The 11,796-nt window shown below is 39.7% G+C and overlaps 2 protein-coding genes across 2 annotated transcripts; one reads left to right on the top strand and one right to left on the bottom strand.

Annotated features, from left to right (window-relative positions):
- Positions 1-972: 972 nt before the first annotated feature.
- Positions 973-6,110, top strand: LOC104414870 (putative methyltransferase C9orf114). Its single transcript, XM_010026068.3, has 11 exons — positions 973-1,345; positions 1,478-1,525; positions 1,746-1,922; positions 2,044-2,110; positions 2,687-2,751; positions 3,435-3,513; positions 4,031-4,149; positions 4,261-4,340; positions 5,108-5,177; positions 5,637-5,714; positions 5,789-6,110. Exons 1-11 carry the CDS (start codon positions 1,109-1,111, stop codon positions 5,861-5,863), a joined length of 1,095 nt encoding a protein of 364 aa, XP_010024370.2. The 5' UTR covers positions 973-1,108; the 3' UTR covers positions 5,864-6,110.
- A 597-nt stretch (positions 6,111-6,707) lies between these two features.
- Positions 6,708-11,567, bottom strand: LOC104414869 (RAN GTPase-activating protein 2). The gene is made up of 2 exons (XM_010026067.3): positions 11,333-11,567; positions 6,708-8,654 (listed from the first exon to the last, which is right to left on the bottom strand). The coding sequence occupies exon 2, from the start codon at positions 8,641-8,643 to the stop codon at positions 7,015-7,017; it is 1,629 nt and encodes a 542-aa protein (XP_010024369.2). The 5' UTR covers positions 8,644-8,654; positions 11,333-11,567; the 3' UTR covers positions 6,708-7,014.
- Between the last annotated feature and the right edge of the window lie 229 nt (positions 11,568-11,796).

Genomic DNA, 11,796 nt, shown 5'->3' with positions numbered 1-11,796 from the left:
TTAATTGAACCAATCTAATCTTAAATATTTTCACATTGGCACTAATTCAGTTCTTCTAGCATATTGATTGGTCAACACCGACACATCAATTTTTAAATATATTTTTAAAAATTTTTTATTGATTTTTTATTTTCCTTTTACTTTATCTTTTTCTTTATCCTCTTCTTCCTTCATGGGTTTCTTCTCCCTGTAGTGGCTAGGAAGGCTTGCTGGCCATAAGGTGAGGGTTGAGAAGCCTTAGCCCGGCCTCTTCCATATCTAGGCGATGCCTAGGGGCCATGGTTGAGGACAGGTGCTAGCCACTGCAAGGAGAATAAGCTCAATAAGGAAGAAGAGAAAAAGAAAAAGAAAAAAATTTAATAAAAAGTTCAAAAATATAATTTAAAAATTGAGCTAGCGTTCACGCTAATATTAGCTAGAATAATTAAATTGATACTAATATGAAAATATTTAAACTAAATCGATTCAATTAAAAGATTTATGACTAAATTAGTATATATGCTATAGGTTAAGAATTTTTTTGGTACTTTTCCTCTTTTTGGAAAAAAATCAGAAAAAAATCCCAAACTTTACTTAAAGTGACGCATTTATAATAAACTAATTTTTTATATTACAAAAACCCAAAATTTTGCCTTCGACAATGACACATTTATTCAAAAAAATTTTTTTAATACCAAAAACTGAAAATTTTATTTACGTAGCACAAAAATATTAGACTTTTTTCTATGTCACTAAAAATTTCGGACATCAAATTTTTGGGAACATATATTGATGTCACCGAAAAAATATTTTGGGTTTTTGGTATAACAAAAGGCAAGTATGAGATAAATGTGTGACACTATACAAGTTTGGGGTAAATAATACCATAACAAAACTTGAGATTTTTGTTTCTCTAGGTATCTCATTTTTTTAGTCATCAATTCTATTATAGAAAAGGGAAAAAAAATGAATTTCGGACAAAGGGCGTCGCGCAGTACCGGAGATCCGTCATTTTTGTACTCCTCTGCTAAAACCCACCCCCCACCGCCGACATCGACGCCTAAACCCTTGACCAGTCGACCTCGTACGGTGTCGGGAAATCGACACTTTCTGATATCGGCGAGCGGGAATGGCGAAGAAGAAGAGGCGGCACGAAGCTGAAGCGGAGGCGAGCGGCGTCGAGCCTCGGAGTGAGCTCCTGAACGGCGGCGGCGGCGGCGACGAGCTGAAGAAGAGGAGCGGCAAGAAGAAGAGGAGGGAGGGCGGCGGCGAAGGCGGAGGCGAGTCCAGGGGAATCCCAACCGTCAGCATCGCCGTGGCCGGTTCCATAATCGACAACGCTCAGTCTTACGAGCTCGCCACCCGCGTACTCTCTCTCTCTCTCTCTCGTGCTTCGCCTCGCTTGCATTGTCGCTTTTTGTCGCAAGTTAAGTTGTTAGATGACAATTTTCACATCGTCCTCTGTTTTGTTCTTCTTCCCATTTCCCCATCTTCGCAGCTGGCCGGTCAGATTGCTCGTGCGGCGACCATTTTCAGGATCGACGAGGTCTCTCTCTCTCTCTCTCTCTCTCTAGCTACATGTTTTTGGTCGTTCAATGTAAAATCGAAGATGGTGTGTGATGCCCTCTGTTATGTTAGTAAGGCCTGTGAGTGGGTTGGGTATGTTGTATCGCTCGCAAAGGTGCTGCTTTTAGTTTGCTAGCGTGAGCTTTTGTTGCCGCTTGCTTCAGTTGTTGGTTCTCTTTTCCTTTCTACTTGTTTATCAGGTGGTGGTGTTTGATAGCAAGGATACCCCGGGAGAGGACCCGACAGAGAGAACAGTGGTAAATTCCGATGAGGACGAGAGTGGGGCGGCTTTTCTTATTAGGATATTGCGGTACTTGGAGACACCGCAGTATTTGAGGAAAACTTTATTTCCTAAGCATAACAGCTTGCGTTTTGTGGTGAGAGTTGTACTTAGATTAGCTGTTTTTCTTTACCGGTCTCTGCATGTTTTGCGGTTGTTATTTGACGGTAAATTGGGGTGGTCTAAGCACTCATCATCATTGACTCGAATTTCAACAGGGCTTGTTGCCTCCACTTGATGCTCCACACCATTTGCGAAGGCATGAATGGGCTCCGTATCGAGAAGGTTCCCCTTTTACCAATGCTTTTTCCAAAATGAAGCCTACTCATATTTTGTTGATATGAACTTTTGCTTGAAATTTATGGGTTTTCTAAAGGTTTGTCTTCCAGTTAAATGAAGCTGCAGCAGTTTTTGTGAGTGGAGTCTAGAAATGTCACAAGAGAAATGTTTTTCCATTATTCATCTTCACTCACTTCTGGCACGGTGATGAAGTTTGAAAAAATGTAGTTAGAAACTGAGGTTTCAATCATAATATGTGGAATCGGGATCTGTCATGGGAGGGAAAAAGGGGTACCTCCACAAGGTAGCTTCTGAGTTAAGTGCAAAAGTTGAACGTAGGGGAGAGTATTGTGCAACTGGATGTAGTTGTTGGCGCAATTGTCCTGAAGATGTTTGCATAGATGTTTTGTTACTCTCTTGGCAACACAGACTAATGCAGGGTAGAAAATTCTTGCTCAGAGACAGCTACCACTTGGGGTTTTCTTGAGAAGTTTTTTGTAGCTATTATAATTATCTCCATTAATGCTTTCTCATCCATTTATACCCCATCTGATTAACTCACATGTTTTTGTGACTTTTTAGGTGTCACACTAAAGGCAAGAGCTCCAAATTCTTCTCAAATGCTTGTTGACGTGGGCCTAAATAAGGTAGAGTTATGTGGGACTTCACCTAAATAAGCTTTTAACCCATGATACCTGCCTATTTTAGTGTCGTAATTATGTGTTTATCTACCCTTTTCCCCCAGGATGCATGTCCATCTATTTAGTGATATGCATAGAATGTTCTCAATCATCAATCTACTTAACAATACCAACAATAGAGGCCATGTGAATCATGTATTCCAATGGATTAATGTTGCAAGCTATACTGGCTGACCATGAGCCAAATGACCTAAGGGTTCATGTAGCCAGGTCTGTTGAGCTGGATAAAGTCTTACTAGATTTAATTATATCAGCATTAGGGCATCCCTAATGCCGTATTACTGACCCTACTTGTACAGATGGTTGTTCACAGCCAAAGTTACTGAAAAGAATGTTCTCTACGTTCATTAGTTATAAAAGCTGGAGTCATCTCTCCCTCTCTCTGAGTCTGACTCAAGGCCCTAACACCAACCCTAAGTGAGCTCATATGACAAAAAGAATATCGGTTAGCTCACACAGGTCTCCTTTCTGTGTGATTATATGCCCTTGCTTATAGTCATCTATTTTGTTTCTTGTGATCATGGAATTCTTTTACTTTACAATTTTGATGTGGAGATTAATTGGACCAAATAACTCGAAATGAGCGCTGAGATTTTTGCAGTGATTAATATTAAACTACATTGATGCAGGATGTTGTTATCAATCAAGCACTTGAACCCGGTGTTAGAGTCACTGTAGCTATGGGGGCAGAACGTGATTTGGATGCAGGTAAGTAATTGAAGTGGCCTACACAAATTGCATCACTTATGGCGTTGGTGTTTTTGCAAATGTGACGGTGAAAATATATGACTGGGTTATGTCAGAATGATAACAATAACTTTCGTCATTACTACTTTACTCCATCTTGTTAATGCAGTCCACCGATAGGCTGTAAGTTTTGTGCTTTATCACTTTACCGTAAACATAGTTCTTTCCTTTTATCAATCATGTGAGTGATGATAATCTACTATGAGATGTGTCTTTGTATGCCATCATGTGGATAAAAAATCAAACTTAGAATCTTTTGTAAAGATATGATGCATGTGCATATTGAGCTAGTCATTTCAATTTGAAGTTTAATGTACAAAGAATCTTTTTATTTGGTGTTATGTATAGCTGAGACATCTTTGATAGGTTGTTAAAGGGAACAGATTTGTATTAAACATGATGGTTTGTAGATGCTTCACAAAACCCTATGAAAAGTTTCTCATTGATTACAAACTCATCTGATACTATAATTATCTAGACTTGCCACGCCAGGTTGTCTCATCCTCCAAGCCAAGGGAAGATGCAGGGACCTACTGGGGATATAAAGTGCGATATGCTTCTAATCTTAGTTCTGTGATTAAAGAATGCCCCTATGAGGTACTTTCTTCTTGACGGCCGGCTAATATTTACTTCTATCTCTATTTTCCCTTACCTTATATCTTGCAGCGCATCTATTTTTCAGCTTCTTGCTTTTTTATCCCATTACAGGGTGGGTATGATTATGCAATTGGAACCTCAGAGCATGGTGAGATTGTTAGGTCCTCAGAGCTTATCATACCTACATCCAGGTTAGTATCTATCATCATTGACTTGGAAATAGAATGGCTTCTGTTGGATTGTTTTTCTTACTTCCTGCTGACATCTAACTTTTAATGTCCTGAGTTATCCCTGTTTCTATCCTAGTCTTAGAGAGTCATTATTGTCTATTCTGTATCATTTAGTGTAAACGATGTGGTATTACTTGCTATTCCTGTTCTCTTGGCAGTCCGACACATTTGAATGCAGCACAGTTGGAGATTTAAGTTTTTCAAAATTGATTAGTTTTTCTTTTTTTGGTCAGTAAAATTGATTAGTTCAACGGTTGAGCCCTCAGCCCTTTGCTTATACTTGACAATGTTGGGTGAGTCTGTCATAGCCTTAATGACAAGCTTGTGAGGACTGAACCCAGAATAATTTTTATTATGGATTATAGTGCCAAGAGAAGTGCTCTCTGGTTTTTCAAGAATCTTGAAATTGGATCATTTTGTCTTTATTGATATGCTTCTCTTTTCCCTCTATTTGCAATACCATTAAAATGGGGGCTCGGTATGTTCCTTAGCCGTACATTTAGTTTTCAGTACTTTCGTTTTCATTTGAGTTTGGTTGCTTTTCCCGTTTTGGTGAAAGTTTTATGTCGCAAGAACAAGGAGTTAGCATAGCGGCTACACTAACCAAATTCTAAGAGATCTTGTTTCAATTCCAGTCTTCCCCCTTCCCTCTCTTACCTATCAAAGGGAAAAAAGGAGGAAGTTAGTCGCCATTTGCATTCGCTGATTATTTGTTGCATCTTATGCAGGCATTTATTGATTGCCTTTGGTGGACTTGCTGGATTAGAAGAAGGTGTGGAGGAGGACAACAGCCTCAAGGTATCGTTTTGTGCCCCCTAATCTGAGAGGAGCATTTGAGTTTGGCTTTTTGAAAAGCATAACTTCTTGATGTTTTCAGCTTATATTTTCCTTGGGAACAGTGTAGCTTAGCGGTGTTTTCTGGAGAATGAATGTTTTGGATGAAAAAACTTCTAAAATATCTAGTTCTTGTCCTACTGAATCCTTCTAGCCATTTCAATAAATTTGAATGGTTAAGTGCTTTCCTCAAGTTCTGTGATATTAATTTTTGCTTTTTAATGTCAAGTGTGCTGGAACTTCAAATAAAGCATTTTCCGGCCATCAAATCTTGCTGCTAACCTGAATATAGTAGTAATATGCATTTTATCACTGATGTAACTAACAGTTAAGCTAAAGCCGGAGACAGGAAGTTATTCTTGCTGGATCACTAAGATTGTTGACTGGTCTATTTTCCCCTTGTTTTTCCTTTTTTTTTCGCAGGGAAAAAGTGTGAAGGATCTTTTTGATAGATATCTAAACACATGTCCTCATCAAGGAAGCCGAACAATTCGTACTGAGGTACTTTATCCTCTATATTAATCTGCTTATCTTTTGACAGCATAAATAGTTTGCTCAAGGCGCATCTTGTGCAGGAAGCGATCCTAATTTCTCTTCAATACTTTCAAGAACCAATAAGCAGAGCGCTGGAAGTTGGACAATTAAATTAGAGTCTGAAGCCTGTTCGTGAAGATTAGAGAATTTTGGCAAATCCAGTACTCGTTGATTCACTTTTGTAATCATATTCCCTTCTCTTGTTGTTTTGCATTCTTATGATTAAGGACCCCTGAATTTCCTATCTATTCAGTCAGGCAGTGATGCTTCCGGGTAGGCACTTCTAAGTGTCCAACTTAATGCTTTTATTTTAGATGTTAAGGCGCTGTTGTAGTTATCTTCACAGGTTGGTCATTTCAACCACGCTCTGTGAACATCTTTCCCTGCTTTTTTCTTTCTCAAGAAAAGAAGAAAATGCAGCTAGTTGCGGTTCAGATGAACATGTTAATAAATAACTTAGCTGTAATGCAAACGGGGCTGAAAATCACATCTAGACTATCTTTATAGAAGAGAAAAATGTAGAGCTGCATCAGATCTTATCCTTGGCATCCTTGTATGTTCAATCTACCGTAAATAGGCAATTGACGTAAGCCGTACTGCTGATTATTTGCTCTAGCATTTTCTGCTCATCTAGGAATGCTAGGTTGCACTGGCCAAGTTATGCGTACCCACCCAAACACGATGCATCAAGTGTTCCGATTCATTCAATTCAACAGTTCACGCCCATGGACTACGCGCATCCCGGGCTTGTAAACAAATATAACATATTCTTCTCCTTCATAAGGTAGTCGAGATGGTCTCGCTTTCGCCTCATCCCCAGTACGGAGAAGAAAAATAACCTTATCATCTTAGATGGCAGACGTTCATCCATCCAGTAAATTAGAATAGCAGGCAGCGAAAAAGCTGCCCAAAAGCTTGAAGGATTAATGAATAAAATCAGCTAGGAGAGAAGAAAGCGCATTAAAACAATTCACTAGCTAGTAGCTAGTAGCTAGTAACTAGAACGGAAGTTCTGGTAATCCCTTCATACGACAAGATTACCCGGTACACTGTAAAATGAGTACCCTACGAACAGCTCCTCCAAGGTCGTCCTCCTGAGTAAAAAAAATGCTCATCTCTAGGAGCTACGATTATCCTGCTCATGGTTCATGAGCCTCGACGATGTAATGAGCTAAAAATTCAGCAAAAATGTTCCTGGCTATTAAAGCTGTTCCTGAACTAACTTGGACAGCCAATTCAAATTACCTTAAACTAGAAAGAACATATCCTACTCTTCACCTACTTCAAGATTCTTCAACTTTGACTCCAGCTCACCTTCATCAGCTTCACCTTCCGCTTCACCTTCCTCGTCCTCTTCATCTTCATCACCTCCTTCAGGGTCATTCTCATCTAGGGAAGCCAGCATTTCAGGGGATTTCTTGAATATACTCTTGACCTCATCAATCCCATCTTCCGAAATGAAATTTCCATCGATGTTGAGCAACTTGAAACCAGGCTTCTGCACCACAACCTGGGCCAAGAATCGAGCTCCAGCCCTTCTGATCGAGTTGGTGTTCAAATCAACTTCCGTCAACTGCTCATGGCCTTCTTGCAATGCTTTGCCAATCTGAATAGCACCTTCATCCTTGAGCTCATTCTCAGCCAAGTTCAATTTGGTGAGAAGATTCTTTACAGCTATACAAGCAGATAAAGTTGGAGCTGCTTCCGCTGTTATGTCATTGCCAGCCATATCTAGAACTGTAAGAGATGAGGCTGTCTCTTTAAGAACATTGGCTATAGCAATTGCCCCCTCATCTTCCAAATTCAGGTAACTCAAGTAAACCTCAGTCAAATTAGTGTGCTTGGAAAGAGCTTTACTCAAAGCAACTCCAGCATCTACACCAAACATATTGTCCCTCAAATCAAGTTTCTTCAGATGGATGCAATTTTCAAGTGCTTCTGATAAGGCAACACCTCCATCAGAGCCAATCCTTGTGGAGGAGCAGCGGAAGTCCTCCATTAATGAAGAGCATTTCACAACCTCAGCAATAGCAATCGCCCCTTCATCTCCTGTCATGTTATTGTGAAAATGAAGAACTCTAAGTTTTTCTGTGGAAGGGATCAACTCACATACTGCACGAGCAGCTTCTTCAGAAATTCCATCATTCATTAAATAGAGCTCCTCCAATTGACTCTGTGATTTCAGGAGTGCGCTAAATGCTCTGACGCCTTTTTCACCCAAAGCATTATTGGAAAGATTTAGAGAATTCAAAACACTACCCTCCAAGGCAGCTGAAAATATGCTCATGACTTCAAGAGCTTCTGTTTCTGGCCTTCCTGCAATGAAATCAGATAAATCTACCTCCTTCAATTGTTGCTTCAGGGAAATCAGAATGGGTTCAGCAACATGAGCAGCTCCTAATCCAAAGCTTCTATTGCTAAAGCATATTTTGGTGAAAGAATTTTCAGGCTCCTTCAATGGTCTCAGAAGTTCTTCTGCCTCCTCTGCTTCAATGAAGGCCCGCTGGCCCTTGGAAATATCAAAAAATGTCTCTCTAGGGGCCTTAGCACTGTCAGAAGTTGGCGGCTTTTCATCCTTGCCTTTTGGGCCTTTTTTGAGGACTTCCAGTATAAGTTTACTGCATTCCTTAGCATAGAGCTGCACTGCAGACCCTCCATCACCATCAGGCTCTTTTTCATAATGTTGATTAGCAGTTGTAAAAGCTTCATCTTCAATTCTTTTTGCATTTTCCTCAGCTTCTTCCGGGCTCAAACTTCCATACTTCCTAGTGAAAATGGATTCACTTGTGAGATTCCTTGTCATCCGTTCTACAAGTGTTTCACGAGTATTTTTGCTCGGGGGCCATAGTTTCACTGAAAATGGTCGGCGCTGAGAAGTCAATGGTGCAGCATCCATCACAACACAACCTGAACATAAGAAATTCACATGAGTTTAAATTGATCCAGATGATGTTGACTGCAGGCAGATACCCAGTAGACAAGCTGATGTAACATCCAATTGCAAACAACTTCAGGAATTTTTTAAAAACTAAACAGGTAACAATTAATGAAAACATGGAAACAACTGCACCGTTAACATTAACTGATTGAAAGATTTTTTTTTCTTCAAAATTCTCAGTATTTCAATGTGGGCCTTCAAGTAGGCATTGTCAATATAGACTAACTTCGTGGCCAACTCCTTTTACTCTCACATCAAGTCAGGAGAGTAGAGCTTATAACAAGCTATTAGCAACGCATGGAAACATGACAAGAGAATTCATCACCTTAATCCATGATCATACATGTTTCTATGTGCCAAACCTACTTGACCTCTCGATATATCCAGCAGGAGGATACCCATAAGAGACTAACGATAAACAAAGACGCCCAAGCACAAGTACAGAGCCTTCAACAATTAATCCATTTTGGTATCGCACAAAAACCATTTCTTATTGGAAAAAAACGCACGGTATTAAACAGAATCATGTTAAAGAGTCATACAATCAAAGGAAGTTTTCATGGTATATAGCTTACTATTGAAGAGAGTGATAAGGGGGAAAATTAACAAATCAAACTAGGAAATACTACAAGCTGGTCACATTTGGTCAACATCAAATATTTTGTGTCCTCATTTTTTTATGTAAGCAAAGAAAGGCTGCTGATACTTGTAATCTCAGAGGTCAATATCTGCAAATTTCCTTTTATAACAAAAATTTAAGGAAGCTCAATAGATCTTGAAGAGAAATGAATTGGCAAAATAAAGCAACCGTGACAGAAATGTATTATGCACTAACTAAATGGAAAGAAAGAACGCAGAAATTGTATAACACAATTCTTGTCTAACAAAAAATCCTGCAATAATTACATCCACAGACCAAGAGGGGAAGAGGAGGTCATGATAACAACCGGCAAAATGGAATTAAGACCACTAGTAAGTTAGATCTACTTTACAAAATGTTGGAATTTTGAATGGGAGAATGGAATAAAGCTTATCCAATGGAGTTAGACCACTAGTAAATTAGACCTACTTTACAAGGTGTCCAAGCAAATTGGAATTTTGTACGGGGGAATGGGATAAAGCATATCCAATAGAGATGCTACTTCCAGAATAAAGGTAAAATATGAACTTGTAAATTCAGTATAAGTTTTCATGATACAACCATTGCTATCGAAGTAGTAACTTTACAAAAAGTCTAAGAAAGATGCACAATCAAATACAGAGAGGTAACCATATTGAGTATAATATTTAAAGGGAATATATAATTATTCAAACCATATTTATTTTTTAAACAGCGTAATAAAGTTGATTGGGGCTCATTACTTGGCACAAAATGCCTAACAAGTAGGTATAAAAAGCATTTGCGTACTGGCACTTCCACCTTGCCCCTCAGCCACAGATCTTCACCCAAAAACCACTCAAGCACCTAACGAGAAGAAATGGTCCTATGGCAATGTTGGATGCAGCTAGGAGTACATAACAGAAGTGGAGCAAATGCAAAATCTCCGCCCCATATGTCTTGAAACACATGATATCGACATATTCAACTTGCATTCCTTGGTACAACATTTTTTTCATACCTTCAAACAAGAGAACCTTACAAATGCTTGACCAGAACTATTTTACTTCCCATTTGACTGGTCGAGTGCAAAACTACTGGAAAAGGTTTTGACTGTCACATTTTACTGTGATTTAAGTAATAATATGAAACTATCACACAGGCTACTGGTTTATCTCTCTTTTTGGCCAAAGGACTAAAGCTCTTATCGCTAAAATAAACTCAACTCAGCAAGCCTTCATTGTCTGAGGTTGGCTCCACAAAATCTTTCCACACAGATTAGCTCTTCTTATTCCAAGTTACTTCTCAAATGTAGATCCATCATAAACTTTCACTATCCATGTTTCCTAATAATTAATATGCCCAAAACCAAGAATGAGACAATTTATCCATCAAATCTCTTCCGTGTGACAAATGTTCGCTCAAGACTATTTTTTTAACATGGCACCTCTTAGATGCTGAAATTTACTGCCACAATACACTAGACTACACCAAACCATCCACCCAAAAGCAGCATCTTTTCTCAAAACATGACTTTTCGTTCACTCCCTCACACACACGAAGCGAAAGCACGGAAGTCCGTACAGTCCGCGATGCACTAATTAGAAAACATATCCATCATAATGCGTCCCGAAAAGGAGCCGATGCAGCAACTGTCCCTAGCCACACGTACGCTAAGCATTTCTCGCAACAATAGGCAGCAGAAAAACAAACCCGAGAGAAGTAACACAGAGAACCGTCAAATTCAAACGAACATTCACAATGCCAATCGTTCAGCAGAGATTAAGGTTTCCGGGCCGCCCTAAACAAGCACAAAACATTCAACCATATACCCAGTCGCAGATCTGAGACTTCCGGCGAGTGACAGCAAAGTACCCAAAGAAGAAAAACACAAAACAAAACCCGAAACCTAATCCGCAGCCACGACCCAACGAGCTCGATCCCACCAACCAAAGCGGAGCAGGAAGAGAGAAGAACCAGGGGCGCGCGGCGGAGAACAAAACCCAGAAAAAGGCCGAAACTTCAAGGAACGAGAAACGAAATGGGTACCTCAAAAACCGTCGCGTTTTCTTCAAACGTTCGGGGAAAGAGAGCGACGAGCGTCGAATGAAAGGCGAGTGAGACTGTGAGATGGCAAAGAGGAGAAATGGCCTAAAGACAGACAGAGGGTTTTGGATAGATCGATTTTGAAAATGAGAGCGAATTGTGTGTGTCTCGTCCGGCGATGTTCGAAAATCAATGCAGTGCGCTTGTTTATGTAGAGAGAGAGAGAGAGAGAGAGAGGGAGGTCTGCTTGCATTCTATGAGTTAGAATCTTATTCAATTACAAAAGTGATTATCTCACAAAAACAAACTGACTTTTTTTATTTGAGACAAAAACAACTGACTTGACATTAGATGAGTTGCAACTTCTCAAGTGACATTGTCCAATCCACTCAGGACTCCTATGCGCGCTTTGGAGTACCTCTGTCCCAGGACCCCTACGAACAATTTCAAAGCATGAACACATCTTT

Source organism: Eucalyptus grandis, chromosome 8 (genome assembly GCF_016545825.1).
Source record: "Eucalyptus grandis isolate ANBG69807.140 chromosome 8, ASM1654582v1, whole genome shotgun sequence".
Classification (NCBI taxonomy): Eukaryota; Viridiplantae; Streptophyta; class Magnoliopsida; order Myrtales; family Myrtaceae; genus Eucalyptus; species Eucalyptus grandis.
This window is presented reverse-complemented; position numbering and strand designations above follow the sequence as displayed.